Below are 25,985 nucleotides of genomic sequence, written 5' to 3'. Positions count from 1 at the left end.
CTGCCTCTGGTTCAGGAACTGTGCCGTGCGCCAGTGCTCTAGATTCTTGTGGTCCGTGCAGACCTGCACCGTGTGCTTGGCGCCGATCAGGAAGTGCCTCCACGCTTTGAACGCTGCATGAATGGCCAGCAACTCCCTGTCCCAGATGGTGTAGTTCTGTTCGGACTTGCTGAGCTTCCTTGAGTAAAACGCTCCCGGCCTCCAAACCCCCTGTGGGTCTTTCTGCAGCAGGACTGCTCCCACGGCTCTGTCCGAAGCGTCTGTCTCCACCCTCATCGGCCTGCTGGGGTTGACATGAAGCAGCTGCTCTTCCGACGCGAAGAGACGCTTGAGTGCCTGAAAGGACTGCTCCGCCTGCTCTGTCCAGATGAACTTCTTTTTCTTGGAGCTGAGCGTGTCCGTGATGGCCGCTGTCTGCATCGCAAAGCCTTTGATAAACTTGCGATAGAAGTTCGCGAAGCCGACAAACCGTTGGACCTCCTTCCGGTTGCGTGGGCTTTTCCAATCCAACACTGCTCGGACCTTGGCGCTGTCCATGGCGAGCCCTTTATCAGACAACTTGTAGCCCAGGAAATCCACCTCTGTCACGTCGAATTGGCACTTCTCCAGCTTGGCGTAAAGCCTATGTTGCTGTAACCTGCTCAGCACTTCCTTGACGTGTCTGTCATGCTCCTGCTGCGATTCCGAAAAGATCAGGATGTCATCCAAGAAACAGACGCACGTCTTGTAGAGGAGCCCCGCCAACACGTGATGCATGAAAGCTTGAAAAACGTGGGAGCCATTTTGCAATCCAAAAGGCATAACTCTATATTCGTAGGTGCCCAGGGGCGTGAACATGGCTGTCTTCCACTCATCTCCTTCCCGCATGCGAATGAGGTTGTATGCCCCTCGCAGGTCCAACTTGGTGAACACTCTGCCCTTCCGTACCTTTGCGAGGAGGTCGTCGATTCGGGGCATGGGGAAGTCCGATGGCTTGGTCACACTGTTCAAGATGCGAAAGTCCACTACAAGTCTTTTTTGGGGCGTGTCCCGCTTCTTAACAAAGAATACCGGACTGCCCCCCGCTGCCTTGGACTCTCGGATGAAACCGCGCTCCAAATTATGATCTATGAACTCTTTGAGTTCCTGCAGTTCGTCCTCAGACATGGAATACAGCTTCCCTTTGGGCAGCGCCGCCCCCGGCAGCAGGTCAATTTTGCAGTCATATGGTCTGTGGGGGGGTAGCCTGTCTGCCTCCTTCTCGCAGAAAACCTCCAAAAATTCTGCGTACTTGTGGGGAACCGCTTGCAGCGTGCCTAGCTGCAGCTGTGACTCCTCTTCCCCTCCTTCCTGCCTGGGCACGATGCAGTGTTCAGCGCAAAAGGAAGAGCCGAAGGTCAGCTGCCTCTGGTACCAAGCCAGCGTCGGGCTGTGCTTGTCCAGCCAACTCATGCCCAATACAATGGGCGTGTCCGATAGTTGAGTGACATTGAAGCTGATGATTTCCCTGTGATTCCCAAGTCGCATCACCATTGGTGGCGTCTGCTTCACCACTTGCCCCCCTAGCAGCTCCCTGCCATCCACCGTGACAACCTGCAGGGGCAGCGTGGCAGGCAGCAACTGTATAGCGTGCCGGTCGACAAAGTCCTGCCCTATAAAGTCCGCATTGCTTCCGGAGTCAATGGTGATTGGCACGTCCATGGTGATTCCATTGGGCAGCTGGAGCGACGCGGTGAGCCTCACTACCGGTTTGGGCGGGAGGGGGTCCATGGGCTGTAAAATCTCTGGGGACTGCTTCACTGACACGTCTGGCTGGGCCCCAGTGCCTCTTCCTCCAACCAGACTCCCTCGTTTCCCTGCTGTGGTTGTCCTTGCTGCGTTGCTGCAGTTACCATTGCTGAGGCTGCAGTGTGCTTGTGGAGCCTCTGGGGACACTCTTTCGCCATATGCTGTGGATCATCGCAGATGTAACACTTCCTGTTCCCTCTAGGAGGCTTCGCTTTCACTGCTGCCAGTGTTTGGGCTCTGGCTGCTGACTGAGCCCTTGCACCTCCAACCTCCATAGGTTCCGCTCCTCCTCCTGGCGGAGGCGTGGATTGCGCACGCGCTGCTTCTCTGGGAAGGAAGGAGGAGCCCCTGGCTGGTTCGCGCCCTCCACGCCCTTCGCCACTGCTCCACGGACGTCCTTCCAGCCGCACCCCCACCACCAGCGCCCTCTGAACGATCTCCTGCGTGGTCCGGGGTCTCTCCCCTCTCGCAATTTCATCTTTAACCGAGCCGTGCAATCCCTCCCAAAACAGGTCTCTTACAGGAGCCGAATCTCTGTCCCATTCCAGAGCACTGACCAAAGCGAAAAAGCGGGCATGGTACTGCCTTACGCTGGCCCTCCCTTGCTTCAGTCCATGTATCTGCTGCCGAGCAAGATCCACGTCAATGCTTGATAAAAAGCTCCCATCCATCGCTTTAATAAAGGCATCCGCATTTTGGAGCGCCGGATCCTTATCTCTCCACAAATTGCGCAGCCATGCTTTAGCATCTCCATGCAAATGGGACATGATGAATCCCACCTTCTCTTGCTCATCTCTAAAGTCTTTGTTCAGCAGTTGCAGTGCACACATTACATCTGCTCTAAAGTTGGGGTACTGTTGCAAATTCCCATCGAAGTGAGAGACCAGACCGCCTGTTCGTCTCCCCAACCCAATCCCCTCCGGTTTGGGTGTCAGTTGCCCTTGCTTCGTAAGCACTTCCAACCTGACCTGGAGATCCCTGTAGGCGGCAGCTGCGTCCTCCTCTCTCTTCCTGGATGCAAGAGCCTCGGCATTCAGTCGCGACACTGCTTCTCTGAGTTCCGCTATCTGCTGTTCGGCCGTCATGTTGTCTGCCGTTCGTGAGCTCGCTAGTAGGCACCCGCTTTCTCTCCTCTCCGCGAGGCTGTAGATGCCCACAATTTACTGGGATGGAGCTTACTGTCAGAGTTGCTTCCAGATCCTAGCTCACAGAGGATCACGCTAGCCAGCGATCATTAAATAAAAGTCTTTATTGAGTTACAGTTTCCATTCTCAAGCTGCTGCGTGCAACCCTACGTCTAATGGTTAGATCGGCGAAGCTCCATCTGAGTCTCTGCCCCTTGTACACCAACTTAATATCCTAGCCTTGCTCCACCTTTTCCGCCTGACTGTTCTTCTCTGGGTCCCTCTGCCCCCCGGGGTCTCTTCCTTCCGGGATTCCTCTGACGCTGACGCTGACCCCCCTGACTCTTCTCCCTCCTTTCGGCGGGCTTTAGGACCTGGCTCCCTTTCCGGGCTGCCTACTGCGCCACTTTCCTGTGCATTTGAACTTGGCGCGCGCGCCCAACCTTCCACCTTCCGTCTGACCGTTTCTTCGCTCCCCGATGGAGGTGTGGCCACTCCTGACTCGTGCCCTCCCCCCTGTTGTGAGCTGCCAGCGCTTGATCCCTGGCGCCCTTCCTCTTCCCTGCTCTCTGGCGGTGACGCTGGTCCCGATTTCCAACTGCTCCCCTCTGAGTCCCCTCTGGCTCTATCTTCCTGGGGTGTCCCCCTAGGCTCCCCCCTTGCCCTGGCCACTGGTGCTCCTTTCTGTGAATCTTCTGATTCACTGGAAAGACTCGGAGATCTCGGGTCGTCGTCATCACTCATCTTTTCTTCTGCCTCCTCCCCCTCGCTCTCTGTTTCCTCCCTTGCCCTTGCCTCTGCTCCTGAACCCCTGACACCTGTTCATTGAGCATTCCTCCTGATATGCTTGCACAAAACTTACATGGGGGGTTGATTCTATCCCATCTTAGTTGAGCATTTGTTCTGATGCACCTAGGGCATTGTTTTTGGCGAAGCAGTCTGGAAGAAGCAAGAGGCCACAGTAAAACATCAAATCAATGCTGAGGTTTCCCAAGGGGTGTGGGAAGCAACAGCATTTCTTTTTAAAGGAAAAAGAATGGCCACTTCTAAACTGTCACTATTCCGCAGGTGGGTGTCTTCTCATTTTCCTGCAACCTTTAGTCTAAATCAGGATGAATCTCAGTGACCAGGTTGTCAGCAAGCAACTGATGAAAAGAGTGAGGAAAGGATAAAGAGACAAGCGGTGACTTACTAGGGGGCCATGTTGTTTTGCAGGCAGCTCCCACACAGCAATGAGTCTCGATTACTGTTGTTCCAAATGGGCCAGTGTTGATGATTTGGGGCCCTTTGCCGCACAATTTTGATGAGCCGCAACCCTTCTCAAAAACATTTTGTTCTGGAGGGATCAAAAGAAGGCAAATCTTGTGAAACACAAGCGATAGCTTTAGCCTCAATGTGGGCAGCCACCGGCCACACACCGCAGCATATTTAGCAATCGTAGCATATGGTCTCAAGGCAGGCCACGGGCCCATCGTGCACCAGTTTCTCGAGTTCATGTTTCATTAAATCCTTAGCCCACCTCTACCCTGAAAAGAATCCAGGTTCGGAAGCAAGAAAACAGCAAAGAAATACAATCAACAAATAAAACAAATGGAAACCATTCAAGAACAGTCACATGGCCTGAGCTGATAATATCAATGGGGCATCTTTCAGCCATTAAATAAATGCCTAGTTTTAACTTCCTCCTGGGTGTTAATAACGTGGGAAACAGATGCCACCTCACCAGGGAGGGTGCTCCAGCACCACTAAGAAGGCCTGGTTGTGGGTCAGTGTCAACTGGGCAGCAGCTCCCACCAGCAAAGCCATCAGCAGGGGCATTGCAGTTGATAGCAGGAAGCCACTCCTTTAAGTACTTGGATCCCAAGCCATTTAGAGCTGGGTACTAGATATGTGATGGGACGTGGATGGCACTATGGTCTAAACCACTGAGCCTTGGGCTTGCCAATCGGAAGGTTGGCGGTTCGAATCCCCATGACAGGGTGAGCTCCCATTGCTCGGTCCCTGCTCCTGCCAACCTAGCAGTTTGAAAGCACCTCAAAGTGCAAGTAGATAAATAGGTACCGCTCCGGCGGGAAGGTAAACGGCGTTTCCATGCGCTGCTCTGGTTTCGCCAGAAGCAGCTTAGTCATGCTGGCCACCTGACCCGGAAAAACTGTCTGCGGACAAACGTCAGCTCCCTCGGCCAGTAAAGCGAGATGAGCGCCGCAACCCCAGAGTCGTTCGCGACTGGACTTAACTACCAGGGATCCTTTACCTTTACCTTTTACTAGATATGTGCTAGATATGTAGCAGGCATCATTCTCATAATTTTAGCACTTTTCTCAATCCAAGTCAAGGAAATGCCCTTTGTTTCCTTGCTTAATGCTCAACCAAAGCTCCTCTGCAGACAGAAGGTAGGGTAACTGGTTACATTTGGAATCTCCAGGGAATTAAACCACAGCAAGGAACCCAGCTGAACTATCCTCCCCACCAAGAGGCAAGGTGAGGAGACTGCCTCACGCAACAGGGTCCCCCGGGGAAGCAGGTGTCCATCTTTCTTCAACCCCTTGTTCCTGACATAGATCTTCCCTCTTCTCTTCTTTCTTTCTTTTTAATTATTTTTATTAAGCTTTGTTTTGCATAAATCCATAAACATTTTCCATCTATAATTCAAACTATACCCAAGTAACATAGTAAAAGAAAATAAAGTGAAAAAATACATAGCCACTAATTATCTTTCGCACCACCCATTCTCCATACTTGTATTTAATGATCAAACCTTAACAATTCTAATCTTTTGAATTGACTTCCGTCCACCACCTCAATTTGGGTCATTTCCCCCCCATTCTTTAACTGCCTTCTTTAGATGTTTTCCATTCCTTGGTACCGTATTAGCTTGTTGGTTATTATAATTGTTTTGTCTTTTGCAAAAATTAATCAAAGCATAATAAAGGTTTTATTTGAGAACAGTGTTTTTCTAGGTATTTGCTCTATAAGACACACCAGACCACAAGGCGCACCTACCAGTAGTTTTTGGAGGAGGAAAACAAGGAAAAAAATATTCTAAATCTCAGTAGCCAGAACAGCAAGAGGGATTGCTGCGCAGTGAAAGCAGCAATCCCTCTTGCTGTTCTGGCTTCTGGGATAGCTGCACATCCTGCATTCGCTCCATAAGATGCACACACATTTCCCCTTACTTTTTAGGAGGGAAAAAGTGAGTCTTACAGAGCAAAAAGTATGGTAATTTTTATAGCACTCCCATTCCTTAGTGAACTTTTGGCTTGTTCCATTCCTAATTGTTTCTGTCATTTAGAGAACTCAATGTATTCAAATAGCTTTAGTTGCCATTCCTCCTTTGTTGGGACCTCTCCTCTTCTTCCCTAGTGGGAATGGGGGGCGGGTTGACATTTGGGGGTCTTCCTCAGATGCCCAAATGTCTTGGCCCTGCCCTGCTCCCCACCCAGGCAAGAGGATGTTACGCATTTGTTCAAATCTGCTGATGGCTGTAGGTCATCTCCACTTACCTAACCCAGAAAGGCTGACACTCAACGCCTGAGAAACACATGTGTCTTGCTCCTGGGTGCATTGCATCATAGGTCCTGAGCAGCGGCTTGTCGGCGCAGTACATTGCTCACATTCTAGAGCCATTCCTGAAAGCACAGAAAATAAGAAAAGTCGATGTTGTTAATTTTCCTTTCTCTCCTTCTCCCGCTTTTTTCTTTACCCAGAGTTAAGAACTCAAGATGTATCAAAACAAGGTGTACTCAAACCCTGGGCAGGTTCCCTCTGGCTAAAGTCATTACAGACCCTCCAAGTGTCCCAATCATCAGAGACGGTCCTGGATTTACAGAAGCCGTCCCGGTTTCTTATTTGATGTCCCTCTTTTCCTTAGTACATCCCTATTTTCATCAGATAAATGCTGGAGGGTATGGAGTTATGCAACCACTAAGCAAAGGAGATAAATACGATAACCATACAACCTTTAGAAGACACCGGAAGACAGCCCTTTATAAGGAAGTTTGTTTTTTTAAAAAAAGTTTAATGTTCTATTTATTTATTTTTAAAATTGTTAATGAATGAATTTTATTATTTCGGTCACAGACCAGTTCCAGCCCACATACAATATCAAGGAAGTCATAAAACACAATAAAGTCATAAAACATGATAAAGTCATAAAACATCTCCCATTCCAACAAAATTCCATACATTTTAGAAATTACCTTTGTTTTATTTAATAATTCTTTATCTAACATTGAAATTTCATTTGCAAAACCTTTTTTTTTTAAATCTGCTTTGAACACTTCATTTAGTTGGTGGTACTGAATCCACCCTGTTAGGTGGTGCTTTATTTCCTCATAATCTTTCAGTTTCAATTTGTTATCTTTTTCTTCTAATAAATCCTTATATATGTCCCAGTTTGATTCCATATTTTTTTCCTTTTTACTGCTATCGCCTCTAAGGGTGAGAACCACGAAGGCATTTTAGGTTCTAATAACTCTTTATACCTTTCCCATACTCTATTTTGGGGGACTAAAAATTTTAAAAATGGGGGAAGATTGCCCAGAGTTGTTGAGCTTTTTTTACGGGAGGGGGGTTTGCCTGAAATCACTAACGTCTGTCCACTTGCTGGGAGAAGCAGCCTATTGCCCGCCCAATTTCCACACCAACACCCAATCAACACCACCCCTTGCCCCAGACATCAATAACACGCTGCAGACCATTTACAGCTCACGGCATCGACCAATCCCACGTCCCCCCTAGGCAGGACTGGTCATGTTGTGCGGATGCCTGATTATCGTCTTCCAAACCAACTATTCTATTCAGAACTTAAAAATGGAAAGCATAATGCTGGTGGTCAACAAAAGAGGTTTAAAGACTGTTTCAAGGCAAATCTTAAAAAAATGTGGTATAAACACCGACAACTGGGAAACACTGGCCTGCAAGCATTCCAGTTAGAGAACAGCCTTTACCAAAGGTGTCATGGGCTTTGAAGACACTCGAACTCAGGACGCAAGGGAGAAACGTGCTTAGGGAAGGCACACTTGGCAAATCCACACCGTGATCAACTCCCGCCCAGAAACCAACGTCCCCACTGTGGAAGGACATGTGGATCCAGAACTGGCCTCCACAGTCACTTATGGACTCATTGTTAAAACTATGGAAGACAAACTTACTTGGCTACAAGTGACTGCCAAAGAAAGAAGACCCATGTATAAGACAACCCCCAATTTTAAACACAATTTTTCAGTAAAAAAAACCCCTAGTCTTATACATGGAAAAGTACGGTACTTTTCTGCCAGAGTATCAATGAAATCTCAACCCGCCATCCCCCTCTCTCTCCTCATCCCAATTATCCTCTTCAGCCAGTGGGGTCCCCAGGGTAGGAAGGCTATTACGCTGGGAGACAGTGAAGTGCTGGGGTCAGTTAGCAAACAGAAACCCATCAATTTCCATTGGTTTGGGAGGTCTGGAGACACTGATTGCCTGCACAGTCTCTTTTTCATATTACTTGCATGCAGAGTCCTGATATAACGTAATTACAGCAGCTTCCACTCCAGCTCTCCAGCTCCTGTGCCACAGTCAAAATGAGAAATCATTTCCTTGGTGATAATTACAGATAGGTAGCCGTGTTGGTCTGCCATAGTCAAAATAAAAAAAAATTCCTTCCAGTAGCACCTTAAAGACCAACTAAGTTAGTTCTTGGTATGAGCTTTCGTGTGCATGCACACTTCTTCAGATACACTGGAAGAAGTGTGCATGCACACGAAAGCTCATACCAAGAACTAAGTTGGTCTTTAAGGTGCTACTGGAAGGAATTTTTTTATTTTTCCTTGGTGATGAGAGACATTCAGGGTGGCTTAGGGTGTGGTTAGTTGTCTTTGGTTGGCTGTAGTGAGAATGGTTTCTCCTTCTCCCTAATTGTTTTAACCAATTCATAAACCAAGAACTTATACATTGACTACTAATAATGAAACATATGGTTGTAGATATTTCTTTCCACATTTATTATGCTGTTTTTTGTAATATACAGTACATGAGAAAACTTGGTATACTTATTTGTATCACATTCCTGTATATAAAAACCCAATCAATCAATCGATCAATCAATCAATAAATTTATTTCAGATGTTTAGTTTAATCATATCACTTTGTTTCCCTCCTCTCCCAGTGACGGATTGAGGTTGAATCCTGACAAGACAGAGGTACTGTTCTTGGGGGACAGGGTGTAGGCTGGTGTGGAGGACTCCCTGGTCTTGAATGGGGTAACTGTGACCCTGAAGGACCAGGTGCGCAGCCTGGGAGTCATTTTGGACTCACAGCTTTCCATGGAGGCGCAGGTGACTTCTGTGTCCAGGGCAACTGTCTCCCAGCTCCATCTGGTACGCAGGTTGAGACCCCACCTGCCCGCGGACTGTCTCGCCAGAGTGGTGCATGCTCTGGTTATCTACTGCTTGGACTACTGCAATGTGCTCTACGTGGAGCTACCTTTGAAGGTGACCCAGAAACTGCAATTAACCCACAATACGGGAGCTAGACTGGTAACTGTGAGTGGCCGCCGAGACCATATCAGACTAGTCCTGAAAGACCTACATTGGCTCCCATTACATTTCCAAGTACAATTCAAAGTGTTGGCGCTGACCTTTAAAGCCCTAAATGGCCTTGGCCCAGTAGACCTGAAGGAGCGTCTCCATTGTCCATCCTGGACACTGAGGTCCAGCACCAAGGGCCTTCTGGTGGTTCCCTCCCTGTAAGAACCACCAGAGGGCCTTCTTGGTAGTGGCACCCACCCTGTGGAATGCCCTCCCATCAGATGTCAAGGAAATAAACAACTATCTGACTTTTAAAAGACATCTGAAGGCAGCCCTGTTTAGTGAAGTTTTTAATGTTTAATGCTGTATTGTGTTTTTAATATTTGGTTGGGAGCCGCTCAGAGTGGCTGGGGAAACCCAGCCAGATGGGTGGTGTATAATTAATAAATTATTGTTGTTGTTGTTGTTGTTGTTACTCCTTGCTAGTTGCAGCTAAGAGTAGGAATTTGGGAATAGTCAGCCAGGGCTCCAGCCAAAGAGCAACAATACAGAACAGAAAAATTCAGTCAAGGTCCAGGACTTCAAGGCCCAGCAATGATTTTATTTATTCCATTTTTCTGCAAACTATTTAGAGGCTTTATTGGAAAACCAATTGTGTTTTTTAAAAATAAAACCAACACCATATATGATGCCAATTCCTTATGCAACTGTCCCACTAAACTGGGGGGGGGGGGGGTGGCTACCTCACAAGCTGTGCTTTTAAATGTCATTTTTTTAAAAAGAAATTTCATTTTCTTATAAAAAACATCGACACCTGCTATCCCTCTCTTTCTATGAGTCCATGATCATGATTCCAAAGCTGTTTATTGGGGGGGGGGGTTGAGGGTTTCAAAAATTTTCCATTCTTAATTTTTATATCAGACTGCTTCCATAAATCTCATGTGCTGCCAAAAAATTCTGTGGCCCTCCAAGAACCCCCCCAAAAAAACAATTATGCAAAACAAATATGATTCTAATAGGTACCCCCGCTGAGATGTCAAATGTTTTGTGCCCCTGCAAGGCCCCCTCAAATCTGTCCATTTTATTTTTTCTCTCACAGATTCATTGTCATTCGAAGAGGTTTTTTCTTGATCCCACCCGAACCTCACGTTGTCATTTAAAAAATAAATCCAATAGGCCACACCCATTCCTTAAATTTGGACACACCCACTTTGACATGTAACTCTCAGAGCTATATGCTAGTGCACATTGTCTCTTTTAAAATAATAAATGTTTTTTATTGGTTTTTCACTTCACACAAACAAAGTACAGTATTATTCAACAATCTTCTGTCCACATTCATTCCCAACACTCTGCCGTGCATTGACTTCCCTCCCTCCTTTCAACAGGTTTTCTTACTTCAGTCTCCTTTCCACAGTTTCTTATTATATCCAGTCCACGTCGTAAGATTTATTTCATTCCTGCTAGAGTTTTCAAATCTCTACAGTTATTATTTGTATAAACCATAAATTTACTCCAATCTCTTTGGAATTGTGTTTCCTCCTGGTTGACTGTAGTGTCAACAGCCCTTGGAAAAACTACATTACCACAGGGTATGTTTGAGAGGCATTAAACTCTCACCTCTTCCATCTCTCTGACTGCCAGACGGGTGAGAGTAAAAGCACAGACTCCCAACCCTTGGAATGCTCAGATGTTACAACACATGGAAAGTATGTGCTCTCCTAATGCCTCCCTCTCTCTTTTTTTTTATTTTTATGCCTTATCAGGAAATTGTATCTCACCGAATCAGCAAAGTCGTGGCAGGTTGTCATAACAGGATGCTTGGCTTCACTTGTCTGTTTAGTTCCAAGCTTGGCTCTTTTCTCCCCCAGCCAAGCCTTTACTCTAGGAAATGAGCATGCATATTATATCACCGAAGATGGATGCACTTGTGGAATGCCCTCCCATCCAATGTCAAGGAAATAAACAACAATCTGACTTTTAGAAGACATCTGAAGGCATCTCTGCTTAGGGAAGTTTTAAATGTTTGATTCTTTACTGTATTTTTAATCTTTTGCTGGAAGCTGCCCAGAGGCAGCTGGGGAAACCCAGCCAGATGGGCAGGGTATAAATGAATTATTATTATTATTATTATTATTATTATTATTATTTCCTTAGCACCCATAGTTTCCCATTTCAATATATTGTTGCAGATGCTAATGAGTGGACTCCTGCAAAAGTTCTGAACCCCAGGGAGTAATGATGATTGTTTTGCACAGAGGACTATCTGTGAGATGAAACATGCATCATTTTTTTCTGGGACTGCAAAGCCTCCCCCCTACCCCATCCCCAAAAAAGTTTCCATACTCACCCAGGGCTATGAAGGCAGCAAGGAGGCTGATGAAAAGAGGAGTCTGCATCATTCTAGATTTCAACTGAGAGTTGTTCACAAGCCTTGAACACACACATGCACAAAACCAATCCAACCCACACTTCTGCCTCCCTGATGCAACTGCGTATCTGTGGATGTGTAGTTGGGAGGTGGGGAACTGTTCTGTAGAAGAGATCAGTCAAGCTTCCCGGAAAACAAGGAGGAGACGCCAAAGCACCTCCCCAATGGGATACAGGCCAAGTGGGTAGTACATCAACTTTGCAAACGGGAGGTCTCATGTATATAACCAGGCATCCCTCTTGGTTTCGTTTGATAGTGTGCTGGTCCCGGGGGGGGGGGGGGAAGGTACTAATACCGTAGCCGAAGTTCAGTCCAGAGTCACTAGCAGGGTAGACAATCACTAGATGAGACGCGAGGTCCGAAACAGGGAGCCGGGCGGGGGACCAGGAACGCTGGTAGGGCAGCCGCAGGAAGCCAGGCGGGTAACAGGAACACTGGTAGAGCAGAAGCAGGGAGCCAGGCGGGGAACAGGAACACTGGTGGGTCAGCAGCGGGCAGCTGGGCGAGGAACAGGAACACCGGAGAGTCAGGAGCAGGAAGCCGGGCGTGGAACAGGCACACTGGGAGTGCAGATCTAGGTCTGGGTAAAGCAGGTACTCCACAACGACGTTGCTCCCGCAACCTGGGACCGGGCTGCCTGACCTTTATCTTCTTCTAAGGCCGGGGGCGGTCCCGGCCCCCAGGAGCCCCGCCTCTCTTGGCCTTAAGGCGAGCACTCCTCCTGGGAGAGACCAGTTCCCTTCGCCTCTCTGCCCTAAGCCTCTGCAGTTCAGGAGAGGCCGAAGGGTTACTGGGCCCCGGGGGAGGCTCACCTGTAGCCACTGAGTCCTCCAGCACCTCTGGGGCCAGAATGGTCTCACCTGGTGCCTGCCCCTGAGGATCTGGCACAGGTGCAGGCTCCTCAGCATCTAGGCCTTGCCCCAGTTCAGCCGGCCCTGGAGGCGGGGACTCCTGTGCCGGCTGGGATTCCTCCGGTTCACTCTCAGACTCGGAATCCCAGGCCATCACACCATCCCCCCTCCCAGGCCCCCCCCTCAATTGAGGGTCCGGACCCGGCTTGTTGGGGTACGCCGCATGAAACTCTCGGAGGCAGGCAGGTGCGTGGACGTTGGTCCTGGTTCCCAGGAACGGTCCTCCGGCCCATACCCCTTCCAGTCTACGAGATACTGCAGCTTTCCCCTGCGGTATCGGGAGTCCAGAATGCGTTCCACCTCGTACTCAGGCTCTCCCTGAACCAAAACTGGCTGCGGTCGGGGACGGTTCGGGTGGAACTCGTCGGGTGGGGCCACCGGACTCAGAAGGGACCTGTGGAATACCGGGTGAACCTTCAGGGTTGCTGGCAACCGGAGACGGAATGCCACCAGCGAGACCTGGTGCACGATGGGAAACAGGCCGGTGAAACGGGCGTCCAGCTTCCGCGAAGGTCGAGAAGGGTGGAGGTGGCGAGTGGAGAGCCATACCAGGTCACCGACGTGGAGTTCCGGCCCCACCTGGCGGTGGCGGTCGGCCTGGACCCTGTACGCCTCCTTGGCCTGGCGCAGCTGCTCCATCAACAGCTGTTGCTGGGACTGGAGCTCCTGAAGCCACTCTGTCACCGCAGGGACCGCAGATGCCGGCAGCACATCCGGGAACAACCGTGGATGAAAACCGTAGCTGGCCTGGAACGGGGTCTGCTGGGTGGACGCATTCACCTCGTTGTTATAAGCGAACTCCGCCAAGGCTAGGTGGTCGACCCAGTCATCCTGCTGGTAGCTGCAGTAACACCGGAGGTACTGCTCCAGCACCGCGTTCGCCCGTTCCGTCTGGCCATCAGTCTGTGGGTGGTAAGCAGATGAGAGACAGACCTCTGTTCCGAGGGCCTGGTGCAAAGCACGCCAAAACCGGGACGTGAACTGAACGCCACGGTCGGACACCACACGCTCAGGTAGACCATGCAGGCGGAAGACATGCTGAAGGTACAGCTGAGCGGTTTCCTTAGCTGAGGGTACGGATGGGCAGGGGGCACAGTGCACCATCTTCGTGAAATGGTCGGAGAAAACTAGAAGGCAGGTGTAGCCCCAAGACGGGGGTAGCTCCACTACAAAGTCCAGAGAAACTGTGTGCCAAGGACGTGGTGGAACCGGCAACGGCTGAAGAAGGCCGGGGGGTCGCCCGGTAGACCCCTTGGCCCGCCTGCAGACATCACAACCAGCGACGTAGCGAGCCACGTCAGCCTTCAGACGGGGCCACCAAAACTCACGGCTTACCAGATGGGTGGTCCGATACCGCCCAAAGTGCCCCGCTGCTGGAGCATCATGGGTCATCCGGAGAACCTCAGCCCGCAGCGGCCCTGGTGGGATGTACAGGCGCCCGTGGTGCAGCAGAAGACCCTGATGCAAGACCAGCCCTGGATACTGAGGGCATGACCCTTCGGCCAGTTCCCGGAGTCGTTCCTGGGCCCAAGCGTCGACCCGCTGCTGTTCCCGCACCCGAGCCTGCAGTGGCTCAACCTCCTGGGTGGCCAGGAATGCAGCTGGTGGTAGAATCGTGGTGGGTACTGCTTGCTGTACCGTGTCTGCGTTGTCTTCAGGTTTCCGGGACAGGGCATCCGCCTTCTGGTTTTGGGAGCTAGGGATGTAGCGGATCCGGAACTGGAACCGGGAAAAGAACAACGCCCACCGGATCTGCCTTTGGTTCAGCTTGCGGGTGGTCTGGAGGTACTCCAGGTTCCGGTGGTCGGTTCTCACCTCCACCGGGTGTCGTGCCCCCTCAAGATGGTGGCGCCAAACCTCAAAGGCCACCTTGATGGCCAGTAGTTCCCGCTCCCACACGGTATAGTTACGCTCCGCTGGAAGGAGCTGGCGGGAATAAAAGGCGCAGGGTAAGAGTGGCGCTTCCGGTCCGCACTGCTGAGACAAGACGGCACCGAGAGCCGTACTGGAGGCGTCAGTCTCTACCACAAAGGGTCGAGAAGGATCCGGATGCTGCAAGATTGGCGCTCTCTGGAAACAGGCCTTCAACCCTTGAAATGCCTCCTCTGCCTCCTTGTCCCAGGAAAACGGCGTCTTGGGGCACAGTAGCCGGGTCAACGGGGTGGTGCGATGAGCATAATCCGCAATGAAGGTCCGGTAATAGTTGGCGAACCCCAGGAAACGCTGTAGGTCCTTGCGGTTCCGAGGTGCCGCCCATTCTCGAACCGCTGCCACCTTCCCAGGATCCATCTGCACCCCACCTGGTGAGAGTCGGTGACCCAGGAAGTCCACTGACCGCTGATGGAACTCGCACTTGCTGAGCTTTGCATACAAACGGTGCTCGCGCAAGCGCTGCAGCACGGTCCGGACATGACCCTCGTGGCGCGCCGGGTCACGGGAGTAAACCAGAATGTCATCCAGGTACACCACCACGTACTTGTCTAGCAAGTCCTGGAACACGTGGTTGATGTACCGTTGAAACACAGCAGGCGCGTTGCACAAACCGAAGGGCATAACCAGGTATTCGAACTGCCCGTACCGGGTCCCGAATGCTGTCTTCCACTCATCCCCGGCTCGGATCCGAATCAAATTGTAGGCACCCCGGAGGTCTAGCTTGGTGAACACCTGCGCCCCTTGCACCCGCTCCAGCAACTCCGAAATAAGGGGCAAGGGGTACCGGTCTGGGATGGTAATTTTGTTCAGGGCCCGGTAATCATGGCAAAGGCGGAGCTCCCCACATTTCTTTTTAACAAAGAGCACTGGCGCAGCAGTGGGCGAGGTCGAAGGCCTAATGAACCCACGCTCCAGGTTCTTGCGCAAGAAGTCCTGCAAAGCCTCGCGCTCTGGCTCTGTTAAAGAGTATAAGCGACTCACCGGTAGGGGCGCTCCGGGCTGGAGGTCTATGCCGCAGTCAAAGGACCGATGCGGCGGCAGCTGGTCGGCCCCCCGTTCCTCGAACACGTCGTGATAGTCCCGGTACTCAGCGGGGAGCGTTGCAGCAGCCTCCTCAGTGGGCGCAGCTGCTAGCATTTCAGTCTCAGCAGGAGAACTTGGGTCTGGGAAGTGTACAGTCCGTTTGACCCAGTCAATCTGCACATTGTGAGCCTCCAGCCAGTCCATCCCAAGCACCAGGGGGAACCGGGGCATGGAGGCAATATCCAAAGTTCGCATCTCACGGTGCTGCTGGAGGCACAGGACCAGGGGCTGAGTCTCCTGAGTAACGGCACCCGAACGCAGGAGCCGCCCGTCGATTGCCTCCACCTGTACCAGTTCTGGCTTGTTCTGAAGTGGCACCCGATGATGGGCAGCAAAAGCAGCGTCCATATAGGAGCGGGTTGCCCCCGAATCCACTAGAGCATGGGTAAGAATCCAGGGTCCACCTGGAGGGTATAGACGTACCGGAACCATAAGGTGTTGTAGTTCAATTGGTGCGGCCCCATTCTGTGCTGTTTGGGACCCCAGGTAGCCAGGGCCATCAGCTACTGGGGTTGGCGGTTTCCCTGTGGCTGGCGTTTCTCAGGACAGGACCGGGCATAGTGTCCGCTTCCGCCACAATAGAGACATAAATTCCCCTCCCGACGCCGCGACTTCTCTGCGGGGGAGAGGCGTGGCCGCACTGCCCCAAGCTGCATAGGTTCCTCCAATGACTCAGCTGTGCCTGTGGGGCTGCTGGTAGAAACTGGTGCCGAGAACTGAAAGTGCCGGCGGCCCCGAGCCTGACGACAGTCCTCTAGCCGATCGTCTATCTGTAGACTCCGTTGAATGAGGGTGTCTAGCGTGGTGGGGCGTTCCATTGTGGCCAGCTGGTCCAGTATCTCGTCTGAAAGCCCCTCGAGATACTGGTCCCGAAGAGCAGAGTCATTCCAGGTCAAGTCCTGTGCCAGCAGCCGGAATTCCGTGGTGTATGCGGCCACCGTGGACTTGCCCTGTTTCAACCGCCGAATCGCCCGGTTGGCTTGACTCCCCTTCTGGGGGTTGCCGAACGCGGCCTCCAACAGATTGCAAAACCCCACATAGTCCACCAGCAAGGGGGAGTCTTGCCTGAGCAGCGGCAACGCCCACTGGGCCGCCTGGTCCTTTAACAAACTAATCAAAAAGTGCACCTTGGTGCGGTCGTCAGGGAAGTTCCGGGCGCGCCCCTGAATATACAGCTTGGCCTGGGCAAGGAACATGGGAAAGCTGGCCGGGGCCCCATCAAATTTCTCAGGCAAGGCCACTGGGTACTTGCCAGGAGCCGGGGCGTCGGCCCCAGGAGCCGGCAGGGCGTCCAACCGCTGCTGAAGTGCCGTAACCGCGTTACTGAGCTGCTGCACGGTGTGCGTCAAGGCCTGGTTCTCCTGGGCTATTGCCAACAGTGTAGCCGCTTGGTCGGCCATGGCCTCTGACTCTTCCCGAACGCACCCCAACAAAGAGGGAGTGCGGGTGTGGCGGGAGCAAACTGTGCTGGTCCCGGGGGGGGGGGAAGGTACTAATACCGTAGCCGAAGTTCAGTCCAGAGTCACTAGCAGGGTAGACAATCACTAGATGAGACGCGAGGTCCGAAACAGGGAGCCGGGCGGGGGACCAGGAACGCTGGTAGGGCAGCCGCAGGAAGCCAGGCGGGTAACAGGAACACTGGTAGAGCAGAAGCAGGGAGCCAGGCGGGGAACAGGAACACTGGTGGGTCAGCAGCGGGCAGCTGGGCGAGGAACAGGAACACCGGAGAGTCAGGAGCAGGAAGCCGGGCGTGGAACAGGCACACTGGGAGTGCAGATCTAGGTCTGGGTAAAGCAGGTACTCCACAACGACGTTGCTCCCGCAACCTGGGACCGGGCTGCCTGACCTTTATCTTCTTCTAAGGCCGGGGGCGGTCCCGGCCCCCAGGAGCCCCGCCTCTCTTGGCCTTAAGGCGAGCACTCCTCCTGGGAGAGACCAGTTCCCTTCGCCTCTCTGCCCTAAGCCTCTGCAGTTCAGGAGAGGCCGAAGGGTTACTGGGCCCCGGGGGAGGCTCACCTGTAGCCACTGAGTCCTCCAGCACCTCTGGGGCCAGAATGGTCTCACCTGGTGCCTGCCCCTGAGGATCTGGCACAGGTGCAGGCTCCTCAGCATCTAGGCCTTGCCCCAGTTCAGCCGGCCCTGGAGGCGGGGACTCCTGTGCCGGCTGGGATTCCTCCGGTTCACTCTCAGACTCGGAATCCCAGGCCATCACAGATAGTCATCAACTGTAGAAAACAATGTTAAAAGCATGAAGGGCTGAACACAGCCAAGAAAGCTCTGCTCGCCTCTAGGAAATATGCAACAGAAACAGCTACTATTCTAGGCACAGCCAACTTTTATGGGACTGTGACTTGTGACTTCATTTTTTTGACTTGTTTTTGTGACTGTGTGGAACCCTGTTCAGCTACAGATTGATTGATTGATTGATTGTGTGACTGCAGAAATGGATAAAAGTCCGCCATCCAAATAATGACTATCATCAGTGCAGGTAAGAAAAAATATTAATTTTAATTTTTATCATCTACAATACTGTCTTATTTATTTTATAGTACAGTACATTGATTATTGCTTTCATTTTATGGATCAATAGTCTTCTTAGATAGGAAAATTCATGTTAAATTGCTGTGTTAGGGGTTGTTTTTAAAAGTCTGGAACTGATTAATACATTTTGCATCACTTTCTATGGGAAAGCATGCCTTGGTTTTAGAATGCTTTGGTTTTGGAACAGATTTGCGGAACAGATTAAGTTTGGGAAACAAGGTACCACCGTATTTTAGCTGAATCTTCCACCATTCCGTTTATTGCATGTCCTCAAATTCAAGTTATATTCAAATTACAAGAGAGGGAGAAAGTAAGTAAGTAAGTAAGTAACCAACCAACCAACCAGAAGGCCCTCAGAGCTGGACCTCAGTGTCCGGGGTGAATGATGGGGGTGGAGACGTTCCTTCAGGTATACTGGGCCAAGGCCATTTAGGGCTTTAAAGGTCAGCACCAACACTTTGAATTGTACTTGGAAACGAACTGGGAGCCAATGTAGGTCTTTCAGGACTGGTGTTATATGGTCTCGGTGGCCACTCCCAGTCACCAGTCTAGCTGCTGCATTCTGGATTAGTTGCAGTTTCCAGGCCAGCTTCAAAGGTAGCCCCACATAGAGTGCATTGCAGTAGTCCAAGTGGGAGAGAACTAGAGCATGCACCACTCTGGTGAGACAATGCATGGGCAGGTAGGGTCTCAGCCTGTGTACCAGATGGAGCTGGGAGACAGCTGCCCTGGACACAGAATTCACCTGCACCTCCATGGACAACTGTGAGTCCAAAATGACTCCCTGGCTGCGCACCTGGTCCTTCAGGGGCACAGTTACCCCATTCAGGACCAGGGAGTCCCCCTCACCTATCTACCTCCTGTCTCCCCAAAACAGTACTTCTGTCTTGTCGGGATTCCGCCTCCATCTCTTTGCCACCATCCATCCCCCAACCACCTCCAGACACTCACACAGGACATTCTCCACTATTCACCACCCACTCTCTCCATGCAATGGATAAGAGAGGGAGAGGAAGGAGCAGGGTGGGGCACGAACTTAGTCTGCTTGATGGGAGACAAGCTCAGCCGCAGTGCCTTGGGGGAACAAAGGGTGTGGTAACCTGGGGAGCATAAAAAAGCTTGAGATGGAGAACATGAGGGATGCGGCCTTGCAACACCTTTCAACAACAAAGAGAACCAGCACACCTTTCTCCCCCCTCCTCCATGGAGCAACAGGGAACATGTTAGAATACCTAGGGCCCTAAATAAGGATCCTCCACCCAGTGTTGGGACGCATTCCCTCATTCCCTGCCAGACGGACCATCTCCAGGCTCTCCCCTAAGCCCCATGGGGGGGGGGGCAGACAGCAGTGGCATAGCATGGGTTGCCAGCAGCCAGGGCCACACAGAGAGGGAGTGGGAGGAAAGGAAATGGACAGAGTACACATGGACATTCAACTGCCTAATGGTCTCTGCGTCACCCAGCAGCTGCAGAGATGAGAGAAAAAGAGTTGTTCTGTTGTCTGAAGAGGTCAATTCCTGGTTCACATGGAGAAGTCATTTTCAACAGAGCCCAGCAACGGAAGCACACACATCTGTATTGAGGCTGCAGTGTTTGGTGAAATTTTGCACCCCTAACCATTTTGCTCCTGGGGCAACCATCCCTGTGCCCCTCCCATATGCTATGCCACAGCCAGGGCCAGGAAAAAAAGGTTTAACAAAGGAATGGTTCCAAGCATTTCTCCGCAAAGTTAAGGCCAAACAAGTACAAGCCGAATGCAATCCTACTTGTCCTATCTGGAGATAAAACATTGATGCCTTACAGCAGGCTTCCTCAACCTCGGCCCTCCAGATGTGTTTGGCCTACAACTCCCATGATCCCTAGCTAGCAGGACCAGTGGTCAGGGATGATGGGAATTGATTGTAGTCTCAAAACATCTGGAGGGCCGAGGTTGAGGAAGCCTGCCTTACAGCATGTCTGATTTGCCTAATCTTGGGGTAGTAGAACCAAACTCATGAGACTAACAGATTATGTTTTCTACTTTGTGCATACCAGTTATCAAAGTCACCAGACTACCTCAGAGCTTCATCTCTTCAAATGACACAGATCACCCATGCAAATGTTCTGCAGCCTCTTTAATCCAGCCCTGGCAAATGGGACTAATTTGGAGAGGGAAACATCTGTTGAAGTGGCTGGAAACCTGTACCTTCCTCATTTTAGTAAGCTGTTACCCAAAAATATAGAAACTGTTATAAGACAGATCTGCTCCTTTTCCCTTATGGGGCACCCAAGAGCCCGTATAGAGTCCTTATGTAGGTTCTCTTTTTTTATATAAATGATATTTATTAAAGTTTCAAGAAATACAGAATACAGAAAAAAGAATAAAGTTTTTAAAATATAACAAAAAATTAAAAAATAAAAAGAAACATACAAAATAAAACAGTTAAAAAGACATTAATTTTCCATAACCTATCTTCCCTACACTTATTTCCCCGGACCTCCTCATACCTCCCTTTTTTGTATTCCAGTTCAGTTTGTTAGTTCAGCAAATCCTTACCATTAAGCTTTTACCCAATTGTAAACCTTTTTTCATATCTCTTAAAGCATTACAGCTAAAAACCTCTTAGTTTCTATCCAACATCCTTCTAAGATTCCTTAATTTTACAATATTTCTGTAAATAGTCTTTAAATTTCTTCCAGTCTTCTTTCACTGACTCTTCTCCCTGGTCTCGGATTCTGCCAGTCATTTCCGCCAATTCCATGTAGTCAATCACCTTCATCTGCCATTCTTCCAGAGTGGGTAGATCTTGTGTCTTCCAATACTTTGCGATGAGTATTCTTGCTGCTGTTGTAGCATACATAAAAAAGGTTCTGTCCTTCTTTGGCACCAATTGGCCGACAATGCCCAGAAGAAAGGCCTCTGGTTTCTTCAGAAAGGTATATTTAAATACCTTTTTTATTTCATTATAAATCATCTCCCAGAAAGCCTTAATCCTTGGGCATGTCCACCAAAGGTGAAAGAATGTACCTTCAGTTTCTTTACATTTCCAACATTTATTATCGGGCAAATGATAGATTTTTGCAAGCTTGACTGGGGTCATGTACCACCTGTATATCATTTTCATAATATTCTCTCTTAAGGCACTACATGCCATAAACTTCATACCTGTGGTCCATAACTGTTCCCAGTCAGCAAACATAATATTATGTCCAACATCTTGTGCCCATTTAATCATAGCAGATTTCACCGTTTCATCCTGAGTATTCCATTTCAACAGCAAGTTATACATTCTTGACAAATTCTTAGTTTTGGGTTCTAACAATTCTGTTTCTAATTTTAATTTTTCCACCTGGAAGCCAATTTTCTTATCCAAATTATATGCCTCCATTATCTGATAATAATGAAGCCAATCTCTCACTTTGTTTTTTAATTTCTCGAAACTCTGCAATTTCAATTTGTCTCCATCTTGTTCCAAAATTTCCCAATATTTCGGCCATTTGGCCTCCCTTATGTAGGTTCTCTATCAGTAGGAGAAAATAGCAGAGGCGAACCAGAGAACACCGAGAAGCAAAACAACTAGTAAGCAGGATCTTTATTAAACTGTTGCAACAGGGTGCTCACCCCCCCCCAAGCAGGAGGGAGGAGGAACCCAGAACAATGGTGTGCAAGCCCTTATATAGACTTTTGAAATTGCCACCCTGTAGCTCAAGACCCCCCCCCCTCAATACATCATACATACATCACAGAAGGGGTGGTCTACAGCAGAATCCTTTCTGGAAGGAAACCTGTTAGTGGGTTTACCTGGACAGCCTGGCCATTCTTTTGTGATGATAAATACCAGGTCACAGGCTCACCCTATTCATACACAAATGTGCCCTTAAGGCAGGATTTGTGAGCACAGGGACAATGGGGAGGCTTTTCCCATTTCCATCCAAACAGAAGAAGAAGAAGAAGAAGAAAGGGAGGAGGAGTTTGGATTTGATATCCTGTAGCCTTATGAGGCTTTGCCCTCGGGTGGGAAAAATATTGCGCCTGGGAAAGGGAAGTGGGAGTCAACAGACACTCAAGGAATAGTTTCGGAGAAAAGGCTTTTATTTCTACCATCCATGAACTGGTAGAACGAGCAAGTGTGATAAGTCACAAAAAGCATGCACGAGTTCACAATCATGTGCACAAGCATATATACCCCTTTCCAGTTCCCTCCCCCTTTCTCCTCCCTCAGGAGTTCCTCTGAGCATGAACAGAAAGCTGTCTTGGGACTACAGTGGTGCCCCGCAAGACGAATGCCTCGCAAGACGGAAAACCCGCTAGACGAAAGGGTTTTCCGTTTTTGAGTTGCTTCGCAGGACGAATTTCCCTATGGGCTTGCTTCGCAAGACGAAAATGTCTTGCGAGTCTAGAGATTTTTTTTTCGCTTCCCCCCCCCTTTATCTAATCTGCTAAACCTTTAATAGCCTTTAATAGCCTTTTAGCAGCCAATCCCCTAAGCCTTTAAGCCTTTAATAGCCGCTAAACCACTAATAGCGCTAATCCGTTAAGCCGCTAATAGGGTTGCTTCGCAAGACGAAAAAACCGCTAGACGAAGACTCTCGCGGAACGGATTAATTTCGTCTTGCGAGGCACCACTGTATTGTGGACTCTTGGCACCCTTCCCAGGAAAGGGGGGGGTGAGAAGCCAAGGGGTTTTCAGCATGTTCAGATATGTTTCAATCTCTTGTTCTGGCATGGTTCCCGGACAGAAAGTAAGTTGCAATGTGGTTCTTTAGCAAGGCCAGAAGACATGAGAAAGGCCTGAGAAACAATGGACTGTTCTCTACCTTTGTTACAGCAGAGCGGAATGTTTCTGATGCTTAGCTGCTGAGAAAATGATTTTGAAAAGTTTTGAGAAGCTTTGAGCCTGCTTTGGTGGGGGGGTGACTTCGGGCCTAGGTGAGGTCACCTGTCCTCACCTTCCTTCAATCCCACTTTATCACTACGCTAAGGAGTCTCAAAGCAGCCAACTATCTCCGTTCCCTTCCTCCCCCACAACAAACACTCTGTGAGGTGAGTGAGGCTGAGATACTTCAGAGAAATGTGACTGGCCCAAGGTCACCCAGCAGCTGCATGTGGAGGAGTGAGGAAGTGAACCCGGTTCACCAGATTACGAGTCTACTGCTCTTAACCACTACACCACACTGCAGAGGAACATCTGAGGTCACTGAAAGAGTCAAAATGGCTTTAGGACTGTTTTCCTGTACTGTCCTGTACTGGAAGCAGCATGTGGTTTATATATTTGTGTATGTGCTTGCCTTGTGCATTTATGAAGATTTGTTTTATGTCTTAGATCTTATAATCTCATAACAGAAACTAACTGAAAGTGCATCCAAGTCGCAATGCAGACAGAAAAATGCTGGTTGCCGATAGAAGCTAAACTTTGGATCCTTGGCCCAATGTCAAGCTGCTGATTCATCCTGTTCCCCTGCTCCCATTTTGCTCTGCAGTTTGAGAACGAATTTGAAAGTCTCCCACTTTGCTGCTGGCTGGAGTTAACGGTGAGAAGTCATGGAAGTAGATGCTGCAACCAGTACTGAACGAGTTTTGCTTGGGGAAGTCGCTGCACTACATGCCAATTTATTTTGTTATGAAATCTTGTGTTTCTGGCCTATGTTCCAGAAGACCCATGGCACTAAGTGGGAAGGAAGCTATGCATTATTTGCCCAAGCAACAACCGCCTCTACCCCTCCCTTTCTCAGATATCTTTAAAGGGAGATGGAGTATTATTTTATCCAGAGTTCTGGAGGGGAGAAGTTGCGTTTGGGTGGTATCTGTGTGAGCCAGGATGGAATGCAGGGCCTCAGATGGGGAATCAAGGAGAGACGCCTTCTAAATTTAAACAGCCTGTTCCCAAAAGTAATTCTGGTTGTACAGTTACATAAAGTCCAGTGGCTGACAGATGAAAAACAGGCACGCTGCTGTAACACTCCCATCTACGAAACATGAGCCCCACGTTACTGGGGATGAACTCCTCCAGTGTTTACATCTTCATTTACTGTAATACAGCTGCTTCTTCACTCTCATCCAACCCACGCACCCTCCCAGCAATGGGGCGGGGGGGAGAATGAGATTATGTATGTTGTTTGTTATCGTTAAAAATCTATTTGGCCCAGAGAAGGGGGAGTGGTGTGTGTGTGAGTGTGTGTGTGTGTGTGTGTGAAATCAACGTCAGATAAAATGTTTCCACAAACCAAAGTAGACCTCAGAAACTGAGAAACTAGCAAGCTGTGTGCATTCCATGGCGCCTTAGGGTAGTGATGTGTGAACATGTCTTAATCCTTCTGCTATTCATTTTCATCCTGTGTTTTTTTCATTCTGCAATTGGTCTGTTTTGCACAAGAGTTTCTTCCATTCACTGACACAGAAATATACCTTCTTCTCCACCTTTTTTTTTGTTTTGCAAATATTGCGGGTATACGATAGACCTTCATATCTCAGTCATCAACAGGTACTGTTACAAATCTATTGCCTTCTTAGCATGTTCCCTTTCAAACATAATTAATTTCCAGAGTGGCAGCCCTTTTAAGTCTTTTGCAGAGAAAACAACACAGATTCTTCTGGCACCTAAAATACAAAATGAAACAGCTAACGGCCCATCACAAAGCCATTAGCAACTGCCATCCTAATCAAATCTACTCAGAATTAAATCCCATGGAATTGAATTGAGCTGACCTCCAGGAAAGTGCGGCTAGGACTGCAGCCTTGCTTACTTGATTTCATTGTTCAATCTAAACCAGGCATGTCCAAAGTTCGTTTTGGGGGTCTAATCCAGCCCGCCATTTGGTTTAATCTCGCCCCTGTGGCAGTTTATTTCCTAGGTAAAATCCTAAAAAAACCTCAACAACTTCAACCCTTAAAAAAGCTCAAGAACCTCAATCCTAAAAAAAGGTTAACAACTTTGGTTGGCCCATTGGTAGGCCCTCATGGCCCTTCACTTCATCAAATCTGGCCCTCTTTGAAAAAGTTTGGACACCACTGGCTAAAGTCTGTGCTATTTTTCTAGAAAAAGAGGTACTGGAGCTCACAATGAACTTCTCCCTTGTTCTCTAACAATGGCAATGGACTCCGAGAGGTGGGTTGTGGCTGAAAAAAAGCATTCATAAAGAATAGTTGACATTTCGTTCATGCCCTGGATTGTAGGCATATTAAATATTTTACAAGCACTCTAATGTGACTTATTAAAGTCATTTTTGTAATACAGTGGTACCTCGGGTTACGAACTTAATTCGTTCCGGAGGTCCGTTCTTAACCCGAAACCATTCTTAACCTGAGGCGTGCTTTCACTAATGTGGCCTCTTACTGCTGCCGCGCCACCGGCATGCAATTTCCATTCTCATCCTGGGGCAAAGTTCGCAACCCAGAGCAACTACTTCCGGGTTAGCGGAGTTTGTAACCCGAAGCGTTTGTAACCTGAGGTACTTCATAAATGTGTATTTTATGTAGGAATAGCCGTGTTTGCCTCTGCTGAAACATAATGCTTGAATGAACTTATACTTTAAATATTTGTAGTAAATATGACTTTATGTTTGGCACCTTGAAACCCTCAGGTTTTAACTGAAGAGGAGCATAGGCAGAGTCAACAGGTTACTCCATACTCTCCAACATTTATCCGATGAAAACAGTCCTAAGGAAAAGCGGGATATTGAAAAACAGGATAGCTTCTGTAAATGCGGG

General features: G+C 49.3%; 1 protein-coding gene and 1 long non-coding RNA gene across 2 annotated transcripts in view; one reads left to right on the top strand and one right to left on the bottom strand.

Moving 5' to 3' along the window:
* Positions 1–11,946, bottom strand: part of LOC308484416 (phospholipase A2 inhibitor NAI-like) — a 19,872-nt gene extending 7,926 nt beyond the window's left edge. Inside the window, exons 1-3 of the mRNA XM_081019358.1 lie at positions 11,751–11,946; positions 6,395–6,520; positions 4,084–4,227 (exon numbers count right to left, since the gene is read on the bottom strand). Coding sequence (XP_080875484.1) covers positions 4,084–4,227; positions 6,395–6,520; positions 11,751–11,802 — 322 coding nt within the window. The 5' untranslated portion in view covers positions 11,803–11,946. The remainder of the gene's footprint in view (positions 1–4,083; positions 4,228–6,394; positions 6,521–11,750) is intronic.
* On the top strand, positions 11,945–25,985 carry LOC308484564. The gene is made up of 4 exons (XR_013989987.1): positions 11,945–12,073; positions 17,962–18,245; positions 23,602–23,809; positions 25,859–25,985. It is a non-coding gene; the product is annotated as an uncharacterized lncRNA (long non-coding RNA).

The sequence above is a fragment of the Podarcis pityusensis genome (assembly GCF_964106645.2).
Source record: "Podarcis pityusensis genome assembly, chromosome: 8".
NCBI lineage: Eukaryota > Metazoa > Chordata > Lepidosauria > Squamata > Lacertidae > Podarcis > Podarcis pityusensis.
The sequence above is the reverse complement of the archived record's forward strand: the minus strand, read 5'-3'. Positions and strand labels throughout refer to the sequence as shown.